This window comes from Salvia miltiorrhiza, chromosome 7 (assembly GCF_028751815.1).
Source record: "Salvia miltiorrhiza cultivar Shanhuang (shh) chromosome 7, IMPLAD_Smil_shh, whole genome shotgun sequence".
Classification (NCBI taxonomy): Eukaryota; Viridiplantae; Streptophyta; class Magnoliopsida; order Lamiales; family Lamiaceae; genus Salvia; species Salvia miltiorrhiza.
The window spans coordinates 46,977,499-46,996,742 of record NC_080393.1 but is presented as its reverse complement, the minus strand read 5'-3'; the positions used below and the strand labels follow the sequence as shown (position 1 = coordinate 46,996,742).

At 34.5% G+C, this 19,244-nt stretch overlaps 1 protein-coding gene and 1 long non-coding RNA gene across 5 annotated transcripts; one reads left to right on the top strand and one right to left on the bottom strand.

The window, feature by feature from the left end:
* Window positions 1-6,844: 6,844 nt before the first annotated feature.
* On the bottom strand, window positions 6,845-17,492 carry LOC130992811 (uncharacterized). 4 transcript variants are annotated; one of them, XM_057917561.1, is made up of 5 exons: window positions 17,257-17,477; window positions 17,048-17,176; window positions 16,379-16,446; window positions 15,390-15,589; window positions 6,845-7,128 (listed from the first exon to the last, which is right to left on the bottom strand). In XM_057917561.1, exons 1-5 carry the CDS (start codon window positions 17,400-17,402, stop codon window positions 7,060-7,062), a joined length of 612 nt encoding a protein of 203 aa, XP_057773544.1. In that variant the 5' UTR covers window positions 17,403-17,477; the 3' UTR covers window positions 6,845-7,059. The 4 variants fall into 4 exon arrangements, with proteins under 4 accessions (XP_057773544.1, XP_057773546.1, XP_057773545.1 ...); XM_057917563.1 differs by having other exon boundaries at window positions 6,845-7,181; window positions 17,257-17,466; XM_057917562.1 differs by lacking the exon at window positions 6,845-7,128 and adding an exon at window positions 10,779-11,028 and having other exon boundaries at window positions 17,257-17,467.
* LOC130992812 (uncharacterized) lies at window positions 13,684-18,972 on the top strand. The gene is made up of 2 exons (XR_009091408.1): window positions 13,684-14,033; window positions 18,570-18,972. It is a non-coding gene; the product is annotated as an uncharacterized LOC130992812 (long non-coding RNA).
* The last annotated feature ends 272 nt before the right edge of the window (window positions 18,973-19,244 follow it).

The window sequence follows — 19,244 nt, the reverse complement described above, 5'->3', positions numbered from 1 at the left end:
ACCCGATGTTGGACTCCATACTTCTTGAATAGGTTTTCGACCGAGAGATTGCAAAAATGAGAGCCTTGGTCATTGATGATGGCTTTGGGCACACCAAACCTGCGAAAGATGTTAGTTTTCAAAAACTGCACTACCACCTTGGAATCATTTGTTAGGGATGTCTTTGCCTCAACCTAATTTGAGACATAGTCCACCAAGAGCAGGATATATTGATTGCCCTTTGAACTGGGAAGTGGTCCCATAAAGTTCATACCCCAAATGTCGAACACTTCCAAAGACATAACTGGAATCATGGGCATTTCATTTCTTCGAGTGATGTTTCCTTCACTCTGGCATTGAGGGTAATTTTTGCACACGAGGTAGCTATCTTTGAACAAGATTGGCCAATAGAATCCGCACTGCAGAACCTTCCTCGCAGTCCATTTATGCCCAAAATGACCTCCACATTCCTTTCAGTGGTAAAACTGTAGAATGTTTCCTTGCTCCTCTTGAGGTATACACCTTCTCAACATCTGGTCTCCGCATAGTTTCCATAGATATGGCTCGTCCCAGATGTATTCTTTGCTTTCCTTCCTCAATTTCTTCTTCTAGGCATATGAGTATTCTGGGGGAATGTAACCCGAGCTGATGTAATTGCATAAATCTGCATACCATGGGTCCTTCCTTCTGTCTTGGGCATAGGTGAGTTGCTCGTCAGGAAACATCTCCCCTATAGGTTCCCCATTGTATTTCTGTATTATCCTGCTTTGATGGCCCGCCACTTGATTCTGTGCCCCATCTTTATCTTTGATCTCCACATCAAATTCTTGTAAAAGTAAGATCCATCGAATTAATCTAGGCTTAGAATCCTTCTTGGCCATAAGGTACTTCAGGGCAGCATGGTCGGTATAAACAATGGTTTTTCCTCCCAACAAGTATGACCTGAATTTTTCAAATGCGAACACCACAAACAATAACTCTTTCTTCGTGATCGTATAATTAATCTGGGCTCCATTGAGGGTTTTGGATGCATAGTAAATGGTGTGGCTCTCCTTCCCTCGCTTTTGCCCAAGAACTGCGCCTACGATATAACCACTAGCGTCACACATAACCTCGAAAGGCATTTCCCAGTCGGGTGGTTGGATGATGGATGCTGTGACCAAATTGTTCTTCAGGATATGAAAGGTCTTCTTGCACTCCTCATCAAAATTCCATTCCACGTCGTTCTGGAGTAGTCTAGTCACAGGCTGACCTATCTTGGCAAAGTCTTTAACAAATCTTTTGTAGAAACTTGCATGCCCAAGGAACCCTCTTAATTGTATGGCAGCTTTGCAATGATCTCGATCTTTGCTTTGTCCACTTTGATTCCCCTGCTCGAGATGACATGTCCGAGCACAATCCATTCTTTGACCATGAAGTGACACTTCTCATTGTTCAGTACAAGGCTTTTGTCCACACACCTTTTCATTACTTTGCCCAGGTTGGCAAGAGATGAGTCGAAGGTTTGCCCATAAACTAGGAAGTCATCCATAAAAACCTCGATGCAATTCTTGAGAACATTCGAGAATATGCTTATCATACACCTTTTGAAAGAACCTGGAGCATTGCATAGCCCAAATGTCATCCTTCTGTATGCAAAAGTTTTGAAGGGGCATGTGAAGGTTGTTGTTAGCTCCGGAGGGTCTCGAATAGGTGTATGGGGGGGGAATACACCTATGGGCTACTTTTCTTTTCTCTAAAAATAGAGGGATCTCAAGGTAGAGACCGAAACGAAACTTTACACGCAAACTATGACACCTGTTAACTTAAATGAGTTTTGACCAACAGGGTTGACGACTGATACTGAAAACTCTTCAGTAAGGAGTTATCAGTTAAGTTACTGGAACTTAACTGATGCACGTAAGGGCTTCAGTCGAGTTTGCTAAAACAGAGATGATATAAATCTTCCTGACTATCAGAGGATGAATCAGTCAGACTGATATCATACGCAGCTGAAATAACTTTGTTTCGTAATAGCCTCGGTTGAGCACGTTGTTAGTCTTAGGTTTCTCTTTACAGTTATTCAGTATTCAGTTTATCAAAAGTAAGAACACAAGTAAGTATGTAAAAACTGAAAGCTGTAAGTAACACAAAGACTTTTACGTGGTTCGAAAAATACTTTCCTACATCCACGGTCGGTTGATCAGACCAACAATCCACTCCGCAAGTGCTTAACTGGTGCACTGCCAACCGAACCGTGTGCTTGCCGGGTGAACACAATCGTTTCACTGAAGATTCCACTCTTCAGTACCCACACTTCACTCGTGTCAGATTTCTCACTCCTAGCACGACCTTGCACTAGGAAATCACGGAGTTAGAGTACCTTCCTGAACTCCTTTACCACTCAAACACTCTATTTGTTTCTCTCGAAATGAGGTTTGAAAAACTTGCCAACTATACTTCAAAGAACAAGTTCTTTGGAGCAAGTTTGACCTAGGCTTCTGGGTAAACAGAGGTTTGCCTAAGGTCTAAGAGAATGTGTGTAATCAACAGTGACTGATTTTTGGCTTTGGAATTCTCTTCTTTGATTCAAACTTTGGGGAGGTTAAGCTTTGAGCTGAGTAGCAATTTTGGCAGAGCTTCAGCTTATGTCGTTGAATCGGTGAAGATTGAAGTGATCCTCGAGCGCTACTTATAGGAGAGATCCTGAATAGATCCGTTGGTGGAGAACGTCTTCAAGATTTCTTCCGTTGGAGAGCTTTTTGAATTTGGGCTGAGGCTTCAATCTTCGAGGTTCCTTGTTTGGTGGGAACGGCTATCTTGATGGGCAGGAGATGCGACGTCTCTGATAAAGTAGCCACCAAATAGGAATGACCTCTGCAGAGAGGAATGATCCTGAGATCTTTGCATTTAATGCGGCTGTACTATGTGAGCAAGTGGCTTCCTTTGAACGTTGGAAGTTCAGTCCGAGGAAAAATGTTTAACTGATACTTGACTTTAGTATCAGTCCGCTGAGTTCACGGAGCACGCATTAAGTAATCAGTTCAGAACTGATTCTTCAACTGATACTTCAGTTGGTAACTCCAGTCTTCAGTCCTTCGTTCTTCAGTCTTCAGAATCGCAAACTAAACTAGAAACGAACTCTAACACTTGAGTTCAAACTGTTCTAGTCTATTACAAATTAAACCTAAGGATTTTCATATCATCAAAACAAGACACGATATTCCATGGGGTTCCCAACAGTTGTCTTGCCCTGATCCTCCTCTACTCCCCAAATCTGCATGTAGCTCGAGTAACCGTCTAGGAAGCAGAAGTATTGATTACCCGCAAGTCTCTCGAGCATCTCATCGATGAAGGGCAAATGGAAATGATCATTCCTCGTCTTTTGGTTTAGCTTCTGGTAGTCAATACATACTCTCCATCCCGTCTGAAGTCGTGTGGCAATAAACTCATGTTTCTCATTCTTCACCACTTGTATGCCCGACTTCTTGGGCACAACATGCACTGGACTTACCCACCGACTGTCTGATACTTGGTATATTATGCCAAGATCGAGTAGTTTGAGGATCTCCTTCATGACTATTTCCTTCATGGCTGGGTTTAGCTTTCGTTGTGGATCGCGAACCGGTACTGCATTTTCTTCCATGAGAATATGATGCATGCACACAATTGGACTTATGCCCTTGATGTCAGCTAGAGTCCAGCCAATTGCCTCCTTGTACATGCTCAAAACTTTCTGGACTTGCTTCTCTTCTTCCTGGGTCAGCTCGACATTGATAATTACGGGCAAAGTCTCATTCTCGCCTAAACAGATATATTTCAGATGCTTGGGCAAAGGTTTCAACTCCAACTTCGGTGTCCTTTCTAGGGATGGCACCAATCGATCTTCTGGCTTGATGTTTGGTATACTCAAAGCTTCAGTGTACCATACTTCTTCCTCCCAGGCTTCTAACATCTTGACTGCTTCCCTCATATGCTCATTGTGGGCAATATGTTCTACCAGGCTTCCTTGAATCACAACGTCTATTGGATCAAGAAATGTTATTTGGGGCAATTGATCTTCCACGATTTGTTCTACCAAATCCACGCTCTTGACCATCTCAGTGTTCGTAGGATGCTTCATAGCTTGATAGATATAGAAGGTTACTGTCTCCCCTGCAAACTGACACGTCAATTTTCCTGTATCACAGTCTATGCGTGTTCTGGCAGTTTTCAGGAATGGCCTCCCAAGCAACATCACCGGTTCTCGCGCCTTTGACTTCCCCATATCTAGGATGTAAAAATCTGCTGGGAAAATCAGTTCTTCGACCTTGACAAGGACATCTTCTAATATGCCCTCCGGATATACGTTCGACATGTCCGCCAACTGGATTACAACCCTTGTGGGTTTCAATGGTCCCATCCCCAGATCCTGATACATTGATAAGGGCATAACGTTGATTGAGGCCCCTAGGTCCAGCATGGCCTTCTCCACCTTCATTGTGCCAATTACGCAGGGAATGTAGAACATCCCTGAATCTCCACACTTTGTGGGCATATCACGTTGCAGGACCGTCGATACACTTTCGCCCACTTGAAATCTGGCATTGTCCGTATACTTCATCTTTTGGGTGCATAATTTTTTCAGGAATTTTGCGCATTTGGGCATAGAGCGCAAAGCAGTCAGTAAGGGTAAATTGATGTCCACCTTTTTGAATACCTGCAGCATCTCTATTAACTCCTCATTTTCTTGCTCCTTAGCTTGTCTTCCTAGGAAGGGTAGCCTGGGCTCAGGTTTAATGAGTCTTTCCACCTTTTTTTTTTTTTTTCAGCTGCTTTCTTCTTGATAGCTCTCTCCCGGGCAAACTCCTCTTCATCCGCTGAACCCATTCCAACTTCTTCTTGTTCTTCCTGGTCCACTTGTTCTTCTTCGGGTTCTTTGACTGCTGATGGTAACTCTTTCCCACTTCTAAGTGTCACAACGTTCATCTTCTTAACCTCCTCTTGGGTAGGAAGCTCTCCCTGCTTTTTCTCCAGGTTAGCAATGGCTTGGGCAAGATGGGATAACTGGGCATTGATATTTTGCATTCCTCCCCGAGTTTCCATCTTGAACTTCTCGGTCTCCTCCTAGGCTATTGCATTTTCTTGTGCCATGGAGTGCACAAGTTATGCCAAGGAAGGCCCTCTTGCCTGTTGAGGCTATTGTGAGTACTGTTGTTGGTTCATTGGCAGTCCCTGGTTTGCTCCCTGATGGTTGTTGTTGCCATATCTCAGGTTCTCATGTTGTCTCCACCCTTGATTGTTGAACTGTTGTTTGTAGGGCTCAAAAGACTTCTGACCATTATCTCTGTTGTTTCCCCCTTGTTGCCCAAGTGCGTTGACCTCCTCTTCACCCTCAAAAAGTTGAGGACATTCGTCGGTTGCACAGTGATGAGGAGTAAAATATGTCAAAATTCGATCAGCCCAGCTTCGAGCATTTCAGCCCTGACATCGAAAGAGTAGAAAAGACTCCGTACAGTATCCCTTACGAAGAGCCCGCCTTATAAAAGCTTATGGACCAGAGCAGAAGAGTTTTACTTAGGGAAAGTTCCAGAGCTGGAATAACAACATGAATATGGCACGGACCGGGTAACAGAGCTGAATTATGGCAGAGGAGGAATACCTTGTTTCCTCAAACCAAGCTATAACATCATTGTGGGAAGGCTAGCGCTGAATGCTTTCCAAGCTGTAATTTCTATGTACCATCTGAAAATGAAATTCCCTTAGAAGGTGGTCGCATAGGGAAAGTTATCGGGAACCAGATTACCTCTAAAGAATGCTTCGTTCGAAGCCTAACATCCCAAGCTGGATTTAAACAAGCTCAGAGTGAGCAAGGTGGGTCAGCGGAGAAGAGTTCCATAACTGGGGGTAGCTCAGGAAACACAGTAGAGAGGGCTGAGATTGAGTAGATTGGAAGAAATCCCGACAAACAACCTATGATGTCAACTGATGATAGATGCTTGCTGGTGGAATTATTTCCTGTGAAGATGGGTTTCACTACACGAGTAGGCACCGAAATGACTCCAGCTCTGGAAATGGAGGTGATAGAGTGCCTTCGGCGTAATGCTTTAATAATAAGTACTATTTGCAATATCACATCTTCTTTTATTTTTACTTTTGTTATTTACGTTATGTCCGGCTAAGTTAATAAGTCTAGGTTGGGTAAGACGAAACTAGTATGACTTATAAATCGTGAGGTTGTTTTAAGCTTAAGAATCTGCAATCTCACACGTTTCATATAAATGTGAATGTGTTTAGAAGCTTTCATAGATATCAATGGATTCTATTTCGTTCTTGCATAAATTATTCTTTTACTTTGCTAATGGATTAATGAAATTTTATTGTAGTACTAAGTGTTGAATGCGTTGAGTTCGCATCTAAATTGTAAGTCACGCACTTGCTTCCAATTGTCTATAGCATGTGAAGTTTTGGGAATGTATATGAGCATAGTAAGAGATAGTGTTATTGTTTAAATCTATGTGAAGCTTAACTACAGTTACTAGATCGTTTACTTTGGACGAGGCTCCCCCAAACGTAGATGTGTCATCAACAAATTGAACCAATTGTTTAATATATATTCTTTGTTATTATTTTAATACTTTACTTGGTATTAGTACCACTAATCGTACTACTCTTATTTGCTACAAGTATTTGTGTATGAATAGGTATAATTTCAAAATACATAGAAAATGTCATAAGATGCACGATATACGAAACATAGAAAATGTTTTTTCGAGCCGTTCACTTGACTTGATTTGTTTTCTTTTTGAGTAATATATTTTCACTTTAATAAATATGAACCTACATTTTTTACACCACATTCTGATTATTCCAATAATCAAGCTTAAAAAAACTAAATCATGTGAGGTTGGACGTAACGAGTAATAGTTTACCTCGTCTTAATCAGTTAAGCAAATTGTTTCTGAAAGACTTGCATTATGATGAATATTTGAATCCAAAAACCAAAATAATAAATTAAAAGAGAGTCAGAGACATTGGTGCGATTAACAAACCGATTAAGCTCCAAGCATTCACTTTTGTAAAATCTTTACGTCTTGAATAATCACTTATCCATTTTCTGCATCATTGATTATCAGTGCCTTTGGATTCTTTCTCCAATGCTTGTTCCAACTTCTCGTTCATTTCTTCCACCTTACAATTTACAAATGCCCATCCGCAAAAGATAAGTCCCAATCGCTGTTTAACTATTTAGCACCGAAAATATTGATTAATAATTTAAGTTTGCATTGTTAAACATAATGACTTTTAGGCGAAGTTTTTATTTCTCCCCTTTAATATGTTAAAAATTATTGGTGTTATTTGTCAAACAAAAGATGAAAAGCAAAAGAGTGAGGGATTAGGTAGACCCACAACCTATAAATAACACATCAACGCCCTACAAATGCAACAAGATGAACAAAATTGAATTTAATATCAATTCTCTTCCCGTTTCCCTTCTAATTATTTGACGTGATGGTGTAAGTTCGAAACAATTCTCTAAGTAGCATTTACTTAATTTTTACCGATTGATAAAATTCACAATTGAGTGTTTTTTACTTTCCAGAGCAAAAATTTTTTAGTTACACCAGGGATATGAATTAAGTAAAACAAACATAAATGATTAAAAAAAAAAAAAAAAGTCTTGGAACATAACAAAATTTTAATCGATCTAAATAAACATGAAATTAATTTTATTATGTTTATCTATCGTTGAGAGAGTGTTTACTTTTGAAGATTAATCTTATTAGATAAAAGTAATATAGATTAATCCATTCTTTACTGAAGATGAATTGAGATTTTAAACTATCTCAAAACTTATGACAATTTCTACCACTAATTAAAACTAATTTACTTTAATTTATATTATTAAAATGATGAAATTAAAAATATATTTATAATAAGGATAAAAATATCATGCAACTTATAACTATTAAAGATAAAGGATTCAAATACGAAGTTTGGTGAACTTATTTAGTTATATTATATAAACAATACAATAATATGGTTTTTAGACCAGCCAAAATCAAACATTGAAGGGCGTGACAGTTTCACGTGCCAACCCCAACTACCATATTTATTGGTTATCATGATAACTTATTATTGCTGATTCTCAATATATATAACGAATAAATTATAAAATTTACGAATAAATCAATATTACTTACGAATAATTGTATTGTATCTAATTAATAAGGTGAAAATTTTGCATCTTTCAGATTTCGAATACGGACGAAAATGCTTATTTACACGTTAATTTATCCATACATATTATTGACTTATTTACATATATTCACACACATTCTAATTCTCAATACATTTAGCATTTTCAACAGAACTTTTCTCTCCCTCTATATATGCGCTAAATAAAATACTTTTTAAAATAGGGTTAATTGCGTATAATATCACGAACTTTGCTTAAAATTCATTTTCCCCATGAACTTTAAAAAATCCAAATTATATCAAATACTTTGATATATGTTCAAATTGCCCATGATTTACTTCTTGATTATTCAAAACTGACCCCATTAAATCTGGAATATTCAGAATTGACTCCTTCACAAAATAAATTACAAAATAACCTCACCTTTTGAACTTATATATCAAAACACCCTCTAATGAATTTGTTGTTTTATAATTATAAAACATACACATCACACTCTCTCACGCTCTCACCTAAAATCGTATCAGAGTGGACTTTTATTGAGGAATTATATTATATTTAATTTATTTAAAGGGAAGAGACTTCAAAAAAAAATCATAGATCCGGACAATTATCCGAAACGTAATGCATACAGGCATTGGCAGAGCCAGAGGGGGGCAGTGGGGTCACTGGACACCCCTGTAATTTTTTAAAATTTCTAGGGGCATTTTTGTCATTTCACATATATTAATAAAAAGTATAGTTTCTATTCTAATTTTTAACATGAAATAATATAACAATTTTTACATATGTATATTATGAGTTCTTTCTAGTGCTATATTCTTTATTTTTTATTTTTCGGTGTTTACACAGAATTAGGTTCGATTTTTTTGCCAATTATGAGTTCTCTCTTAGAATATACTTATAAATGTTATTGTAATAACGAAACTATTATAGAGAGGCTCTACAGCATGAAAGATAGGAAAGAATATTCATAACATTATCACGAGTATTGAGTTTTATCAAAAATGCATCCTAAAGTTAATATTGAAGTGATACAGAAGCATGTTGGACCTTATTTTATGATTTTATTATAGCTTTATAATTATATAAAACTCATAAGAGTAATTTTGTCTGAATAATATCATGTTGGGGTTCTTTTATTATTTTGTACAAATATTAAACAGATGTGGGGGTATTTTTATAATTTTATATGAATGTAGGGTAGGTTTGTAAATATCATAAAAGTTGACATGGAAAGTTTTGAAAGTATTTGATAATTTGTGGGTTTTTTAAAGTTCGTGGGGAAAATGAATTTTAAGCAAAGTTCATAATATTACACACAATTAACCCTTTAAAATATAAAATAGAAACTATTTTCAACCTTTAAATCATCAAGATCTACGGTTGATTCATCACTTTATTGGATGAATTCATGCTCTTAAATTCAAATCTCATAGGTACTTAAAATTTTGGGTTTTGCAATTCACATATTTAAACAGAATATTCATAAGTATTTTATTTTATATAGAATTGAAACATTTTAACTGGTTCGCGTTTTTTATTTTAAGAACTTTTTTTAGCCTAACCACTCTCTCTCTCTCTCTCTTTATTATATATATATATATATATATATATATATATATATATATACTAACTATATTCAACATATTTTGATTTTTGCAATTCACATATTTACACAGAAAATCTCATAGTTAGCGAAAATTTTGATTTTCATAATTCACATATTTACATAGAAAATTCGTACGTATTCTATATAGATTCAAGCATTTTAGCATGTTCGCATTTTTTAATTTAAGAACTTTAGACTAGCCATACACTCTCTCTCTCTCTGTGTGTGTGGAGTGTTGAATAACTATATTAAAAAAATTAGTAAAAATTTTTCTCCCTCCAAGATTCGAAACCAAGTAAATTCTCCCAGATTTTTTCTTTTGGTTAGAAAACTTTTATTTTCAAGAAAGGAAAAAAGAATTTCCAAACTTTTGTGATAATGTCTTATTAAATGTTTTAGAAGAAAAGTATAAAATACTTATCTATGAAACAGGAGAAGAATCAATTGAAACTCATCCTCCTTTTACCACCCTACAAATTCAAAAGGGAAATAAAGAAATCTATGCTACTCCTATTAAAACTGAAACTGATAAAGGAGATTTTGATCATTTAATACACCAAAATAATTTTACAAATCTTGCTCTTCATACCATTGGAAATCAAACAAATAGAATTCAAGAAATCCTCTCTCCTAAGGCCTCTAAAGTCTTTAATAGAGAAAAATGTTCTAATACCATAATGATTAAACCTCCACCTAATCTTAAAAAGGAAAATTTTCCTTTAAGCTCGAAAAAAGATGGAGAATTCCTTGAAAAACTTATTAACAGACTTCAAAAGGTTAAAGTCAAAGGAAAAGAAGTTGAATCTCCATCTTCGTCCTCACATCATATTATAGTTTTAACAAAAGAAAACTCTAATACTTCTGAATCAAAAGAAAAGCTAAAATTCTTAATGCTACTATTATTGATCCTATTTCCAGGAAAGAAGAATCCGATGTTGATACACTAATTTATACTATTCTATCTAATTTTGTTGGAGCTAATGAGCTTCAGTTAAATAAATCTCAAAAGCAATTAATGAATCTAAAATTTTCAAAGCTTTTTTATTACCAATGGTATAAAGACGTTTTTATGACCAAAGTTCTTACTAGAAATTATTGTAATATGAATTTCTGGAACGAAAAATTTATAGCAGGTCTTCCTCCACTTTTTGCAGAAAGAGTTAACAATACATTAAAAACAAAATTTGCGAATGGTAACATTCTATGGGAAAACTTAACCTATGGATATATTTCTGCAGAAATAATTGCTGAATGAATGATACTCTGCAATGACATCAAGCTGAAACAATTTGAATTACAACAAAATGAAAATATAACCATTTTAGGTAATTTTTGTGAACAACTTGGTTTATATAATGAGAAAGAGTATTCTAAAAGATTTCTTCTTTAACAGGTGGAGCTATGCTCTCAAGTTTCCAAACTTCAGGGAGACTAATTTGACTCCTTTGAATAGTTTTAAGTATCACCATATTATCCCTTTTTAAATCTGTTAAAAATAGGGTGGTTTCTCCCTTTTCTGAACTTATTTGTTTAGAATTTATATTAAATCTTGAAATTGTCATGTTCATTACTTTATAACGAATTCTATTGACAAGAGCAATGTTTTCAGTTTTGGCTTTCATATTAAGACCTTCTGTTTTAATTTTTAATGTTAACGAATCCAAATACTCCCTCCGTCCCGCGAGTCTTGACACGTTTGGGTTCGGCACGGGAATTAAGAAGTTGTAGATTAGTGTTTTAAGTGTGTAATTAATAAAGTATAAAATTGATAAATTAGGAGATAGAAGGTAATAAAAGTGATAAAGTAGGAGAGATAATATAATAAAGGTGATAAAGTAGGAGAGAGAAGGTAATAATTATTACCAAAAAAAGGAAACGTGCCAAGATTCGTGGGACGGCCCAAAAAGGAAAACGTGTCAAGATTCGTGGGACGGAGGGAGTATTTGGATCTGTCAGGGGCGAATCCAAGATTTGTCGATAGGAGGGCCTAAACTCGAACCCCCGAGCCAAAATTTTCGAGCAGTTTGTACAATTCATTTTATGTGTAAATAGAAATTTAATGAATTTAGGATTAAAATTCGATCACCGACTATAACAAATAATTATTCTCTTTCAATTGATTCAATAACATATGCTAACGCTACCCCTGCAAATTGTACCATTATAGTTGAAGGAATATAAAAAACTATATCTATATATTTTTTTAAAAAAATAATCTATCTTCTACAAGAATAAATTAATTTTTATTTTTATGTTCAAAGATTTTTTTTTTTCTGAAACTTGGACTAGGCTAAAATAGAACTATGTAGATATTAGGCTAAATATATTTAATATATATATGACGAAATTTTGGGGTTGCACTGGACTCTAGCCCAGTGCAGCCCCTACATAGATCCGCCCTTGTCTGTTAGCGAAACAGGATAATTAGGACAATAACAGAAATAAATCCATCACAAAGTGATGATTCAATTATTCCTCAACGAGAGTCTTCAAGTCTAAGATGTCTTTCATCTCGAACCATTGTTAAAGCAGAGACATTTAGTCCATATCTTGTTAAAGGTTTAATCCCAATTTGAACAAGACTAACATGAAGAAATTTAAACTTATGTTGTTTGTGAAATTTTATGAGTTTTTCGGATAAAAGATTAAAGGAATCATATCCTCCTTTTAGAGGAGTTGTTTCTTCTATTGTCTTTGATAATATAATCACTTTTAAAATCAAAAGATCCTTTTTTATACACAGTTGATTTTGAGACTTCTGGTAATTTCTAATCTTATAATTCTTTATCAAAATCTTCAGCGCGAATAATTTCTTTATTTTTTGTAGATAATTTATTATCTGATTTTTTCATTAAATTTTCTTGTGGAAAATGTTCTCATTAATTTATTCATTGTAAGTGTATGAAGATACTGTCAATGATTTATTCTTACCTTACCACAACAAGCTTTACAGGCATTACAGATACCCGACTTGGAGCAAAACTCGTGTAGAGCTTCAAGACTTACAATTTATAGATTGTTTCAAAGGCTTGAAAGCTTTGCTTGGTGATTTTTAATTGAGGAATATAAATTTCATTTTTAACGTTTTCAAGACAATTTTCAATATGCTTAATTAGTTTATTAATACATTTAAACTTTTCTCTTAATTCTAGTTGATACTGGAACAGTTACAATTCAGCATATGGAAAAAACCAATAAAGAGTCTGCATTTTCCAAACTCATTATTAAGAGAATTCTTTCCGCCTCAAATTGGGGGCTTCCAATCCAGAAAACTTGAAAATTTTCAAGGAATTCCCTATTATAACTATTATGTTTATGTTAAAGCCTGAGATAATATCTTCCTTTATGAAAATAGTGCTCGAAAACACTCATGGGGGATAAAATTCAGCCTCGATGACGAAAATCAAAAAATTCCAAATTGGTATTTCTCTTTTTTCTTTTCATGGGAGTATCGCCGATGATATTTCCAAAAAATATTAAAAATATTTGGAATTTTTTTAAAAAGAAAATAACCATCTAGAAAATATTTCAGCAGTTTTACAATTTGTAAATCATTATCAGGTCCCATGGATTGTTAGATGGGATTATAGTCTTGAAGACCAACGTTTCGATAAAATCGAAACAAAGATGACTGCTACCATACTTATAAGAAGAATTCTTCTTAAATGGCGGCCAAAAGAAAATTTCTTTGAAGAAGGTAGAACCTATGACAAAAGAGGAATTTTATCTCTCAAACCATCTGCCAACATCATGAAGAACATGAACGCCCAGGCTCCTTCTCATGATGCACTTCTTAAAGAGCTTTTTCAAAATATGAACAAAGAATCTGTTAATTCTTTGTACAAAGAAGTTTTTGAAAAATCCTATACAGATAATGAGAGAGCTCCCTCGACCTCGGCATTTGAAAATGAAAGAAAACTTGTTGTTAAAGAATAACAAAATTTTGAAGAATCCGACCAATGGATGAAGATGAAAATGATTCGAATTTTGATCTTGAAAAATTTCAAGAAGCACAGGACCCTAATAAGGAATGACGAAAGCAGTGACGATTCTGGCTCACTCATTCACCTTTAGAAAATTTTGGCAAAAGATGCCTTTCCCTTTTTCACTTTTTGACATTTTGGGAAAAATTTTGTCTGATGTCTCTTTTCCCTCTTATTTAAGGTTGTATTCTCTAAAGAGAAGGGCACGCTTGAATTTGCTCGCCCCCTTCTTCCTCTCCCTCTATAAAATATTTGTAATCATTTCTTTTGTTGTTTGAAGATTTGAAAAAATTCTTCATATGTAAGTTTTAAGTTCATCATGAAAATCATGAGTTTAATTCGTTCAGATCATAATTTTATATTTTATGCTTATTATGATTATGTGATACTAAGTAGCAATTGTGCTGTTTATTTTAAAAAATTAAGAGAAAAAATTAAATGTATTAATAAACTAATTAAACATATTGAAAATTGTATTAATAATTCCAAGTTTAAGTGAATACGTTAAAAATGAAATTTATATTCTTCAATTAAAAATCGCCAAGCAAAGCAAAAGTGATATAACTATGACCATTTTCATTTAAAAAATAGTACTTTCTTCGTGTACGGCTTCATTTTTTAATTTGCTATTTTCAATTGTTCACAAATTGACTTTCTACTCCTTTTTTGAAACAAATAATATCACCCTTTAAGTTCTCACATATTTACCATAAGTTACTAATCGACCTTCATAGTCTTAACTATCACAACTTTACCAAATATACTTTTAACTTTTTTTAAATTTTAATCTTTAAATAAATATTACTTTTATATTTTAAATCAAATATTTATCTAAAATATATCAAATTAAAGTTGTTAGCGTGATCTTTAATTTGATATGCATATTAAATATTTTATAATTAATTAAATTTCACAATTTTAGAAAGAAATCAAACAAAAAACAAGAAGATAAATAAAAATAAATAAAAAGAAAAAATACAATTTATAAATAAACCTTCAATTTTATTATAACCATAAATTTGTCACTCAATTTTGAAATTGATTTCAACTTAAAATCTTAGATTTTTAATATAGTATACATATTATTACTAATTGACCTCCATAATCTCACTAATTATCACAACTTTTCTAATTTAGGGTCTACTCACCAAATATACTTTTAACTTTTTCTTAATGTTCATGTCTACATAAGAAGTGAATTCGTGAACAAAGGGAGTAAGATACAGGAGAGGGTATAGAATATATGTCGTCTATGATTAAGTGGGTGAACATCACTTGAGATTCAGTGTATTAAATTTGATGTTTTTATTATTTTTAATTTTTTTATTTTCTTTAAATTTTTTCAATTTTAATTTGTATATTTTCTTAATTTTGTAATTACTAACTAGTTAATTCCACCAAATAAAGGTATGAAACTATTTTTAGCATTTAATTTTATTTTATTTTTTATTAATATTTTATTATTACAATTGATAAATCATAAACTAGAATATATAATATTAGTAATAAATTTTATTTTTATAAAAAAATATTATAAAATAAATAAATATAACAATAAAACACGATGATACACAAAAAATTACAAAACAATCTCATCTGAACTAATATAGGGCATAAAAAAAAATCGGAAATCATGAAAAATAAATAAGAAATGTACCTTATCCATTAAATCCTCAACCATTTGGGTCTCCTTGGCTGTTTCTTCAGCCAAATCCTCAACAAAACTCACAACCTGCTTTAGCCCTCCCTCCGGCAGGGCCTCCGCCAAGTCCTCCGCCACTTTGTCCACTTCCTCCGCAGCGTTACCTACCGCGTCAGCTATTTTCTCCACCGTCTCCGCCACCACTTCAACCTCCTCTGGAGCAATTCAGATTAATTCATCAAAAGATATTAAGTGCTTGTTTGGTTCAAGTATAGGAATGGAAAGGGAATGAAATCAAATAAATTAGTGGAATGATAACAATAACCATTACTTTTATTGAGCGTTTGGTTAAACAATGGAAATGAATCTTTAGTAAGAGATTCCCTTTCTTTTGTTTCTCCTCTATTTTGAGGGGTAACAAATTAAGTGATTGGGTTACCCTCAAGTAAGAGTAATGATTAACTCATTACCCAAACCAAACAACAAGTAATTGATTCAATTAATTGAATCCCTTTCCAACCTCTAAAAACATTCAACCAAACGTGGGCTAAATACCTAATAAAAGATTACTACTGAAGGGCTAACAAACTAACTTTTCTTAAATTATGGTTTTGCATGTGAATTAATTTTTTTCATCAAAATACTCGAATTTTCAATTATTATAAATTTTCATATGATTATCAATTGCCCTCAAATTAATACTATAAAAATGGACATTTGAAATGTTTAAATGATAAACATATCAAGCGGTGCAGTTTGATGCCTATGACACTTCAATTAAACACAATGACATTAATTTGCCATTTCAACTAATCACTATAACATTTGTTGAAGATTGACAATCGTATGAAAAATAAAAAATAATTAAATGTTTGTATATTTAAAAGTAGAACTTTTAATGTTTACGAAATCAAAATTAAGTGAAAATTTATTTATTTAGTCAGAGCTACACCTTACGAGATAGAAGTAGAATTGAGAATGCTTAATTAAGAGACGAATCATACTTGACACTGTTACAAGCCATTGGATCAGGAAAGGCACTCCCACCGCTAATCCCGCGATCCCAGCGAGCCTGCCAAAGGAATAAAACAATCCCAAATTGATTAAAAGAAAAAGAAAAAATATGTTCATAAATGGTGAAGATTAAATTTACTCATTTATCAAACGTGTCGAATCAAAATTGGAAACGCAAAGAAACTATGCAGTGAAAAGTAAGTAGAACTCACAAACTCAAAAATAAATACTCTTGGAATTCAAACCCCTTCCATACGTCATAAATATAGCATTTTAGTTGGACACTAATTTTAATAAAATAATTAATAGATGTATTTTTAATAAATAAAAAATTTCACCATATATAAAATGAGTTGTTAAAAAATTTTAATAAAAAATTTCACCATATACGTCATAAATATAGCAAAATCTCAATATTCAAGATTAGTTTTACATGACTCTATCTCATTAAAATGAACTCCGACCTTTGAGTATAAAAATATTAAATTATGCAAAGTAAATGTGCGGAGGGAGTAAAATAAACTGTATCATAGTTCGACTAATTCAATATAAAGTTGATGAAATGCACATTATTTGAATCAGACTTTAAGAAGGGAAAAAAAACCCTAAGCCGTAAAAATGATAAATCTGGAGAGAGCATACTAAAATTGGCAACTGACCATGGATTGTCAGAGATGCCTTCGACGGTGGGGAGAGAGAAAGAAGAGAGAAGATCTCCACCAGCGGCCGAAGAAGAAACGAGATCCGCAGCTGCTTCCGGCGAAGTAACATTCCTAACAATTAAATCCCTGCGCGATCGAATTAAAAGCACTTAGATATTCGCGATCAGCTAACAAGATGAAATCGGGAGAGTGAGAAACGCATGTACTTCTTGGAGCTTCTTATGTTGGGGAGAAGCTGCAAATTGGTCTTGCTGCGAATAAGGCAACTGTTTTTGGGTAAATTATGAGAGATGTTGTTGGTGCTAGGGCAGAGATCAGTAGGGGAGAAGCAAGAGCGGGATGAAGTGGCCATCGAATCTCAATAATTTATATCATCACTCTCTGTAAAGCCTTTATAGTGGGATGTGGGAACGGACGGATCTGTATCAATTCTCTATTTTTATTCGTGCATGATATTTTTATGATTTAATCTATTAAAATATCTATTTTGCTATAATAACAAGGGTCAAGTACCAAATTCACCCATATCGATGGCGTCCCTATCGCGTACAAGACCTTATAATCAAGGTTGGAGCTGTTTACTACCTCAACATGGCAAAATCGCCGTTAAAATGTAGGGGTATTTGGTGTGATTTTGTCGCGTTGAGGTAATAAATAGCTCTAACTCTGACTATAGGGTCCTGTATGCGATAGGGACGTCATCGATAGGGATGAATTTGGTATTTAACCCTAATAAAAACTAGTAAGTAGTTCGTCGAAATTTGATGGAGATCTATTATTATACTCCCTCCGTCCCGCCCAAGATGCTACATATTCCTTTTCGGGCCGTCCCAACAAAGATGTTACATTTCTATATTTGGCAAAAATAAGGAATTTAAACACTTAATTAACACTAATTAAGTATTTCTTTATTATTTTCTCTCTCCTACTTTATCATTTTATTACTTTCTCTCTCCTACTTTATCACTTTATTATTACACACTTAAAACATTAATCTACAACTCCTTAAATCCCGTGCCGAAAAACAAATGTAGCGTCTTGGCCGGGACGGAGGGAGTATAAATTTGTGAAATTATTTTAAAATAAAAGGCTGTAATATTTAGATGTATTATGAAATACTCCCTCCCTTCGTCCCATTATTTATGATTTGTATTCCATTTAGAGGTGTCCCTAGTTAATTGGCTTATTTCCTATTTGAAAAAAAGTTAGGAGTTAATTAAGAATTTAGTTAAACACTCCCTCCCCCTCCCCCTCCCCACACACACACATATACACATTGACGTAGCCAGACTTTTCAGTCAGGGGGCCCAAATATTTTTTCAACTTAATTAATTTGATCAATACTCCCTCCGTCCACAATTTAAAGTCCCACTTTGGTGTGGGCACGGAGACTAAGAAAGCTGAAAAATGTGATGTGGATGAAATATAAGGGTAGTTGACTAAAGTGATAAAGATAGTTGACTAAAGTGATAAAGGTGTTGTGAGTGGGTCCACTAGTGATGATGAGTAATATGTGCAGAGCAAAGGAATGGACTTGGACAGAGGCAGCACTCGGGTCAGAGAAATAGGCTCGGTCAGAGGAATGGGCTCGGTCAGAGGAATCGTTGATATCAGAGGAATGCTCCACCCGCGGGATAGTAAACGGTAGAAATGACCACTTCACCCGGGAAGCGCCAGAGAAGAAGAATCACTCGTTCGCAGAGGAATCCAAAGCTCCGCGATACATACGCTTCTCTGTCGCTGAGCAGAGGAACGAGCGAAGGAAGGCAAAATTACCATCGTACCCCTGACCACGCGGGGAACATGACCCCCAAACTGAAATTACCACTTTACCCCTAGAATGTACTCTATAAATACCCATGCACCCATGTTATGTATTTTCACGTGCTTTCCTATCAATACAACAGCAAACTCAATTTCTCTCAGCAATTCAACTCTTTTCTCTCGACTTTCACGTTCGACACTAGGTAAAACTCATAATCTAGATTAGGTGTTGATAAGATGCTTTATCAGCTAGTGATAAAATGTAGTAAATATAGAATATAAAAATGATAAAGGTGTTTTAAGGTGGGTCCATTAGTGGCAAAGGGTAGTAAATATAGAAAAAGAAGAAGAGTAAAAATGGACAAAAAGCATAATAGAGCTTTAATTTGTGGACAAAAAACTAAGAACAAGTAGGGCTTTAAATTGTGGA

Excerpts from the sequence above, each read along its gene's own strand:
- LOC130992811 (XM_057917560.1), bottom strand. The coding sequence starts at position 17,402 with ATGGCCACTTCATCCCGCTCTTGCTTCTCCCCTACTGATCTCTGCCCT. Across the intron at positions 17,177-17,256 it reads AACATAAGAAGCTCCAAGAA|GGATTTAATTGTTAGGAATG; the intron begins GTACATGCGTTT and ends TCGATCGCGCAG. Across the intron at positions 15,590-16,378 it reads ATGGCTTGTAACAGTGTCAA|AGGAGGTTGAAGTGGTGGCG; the intron begins GTATGATTCGTC and ends GAATTGCTCCAG.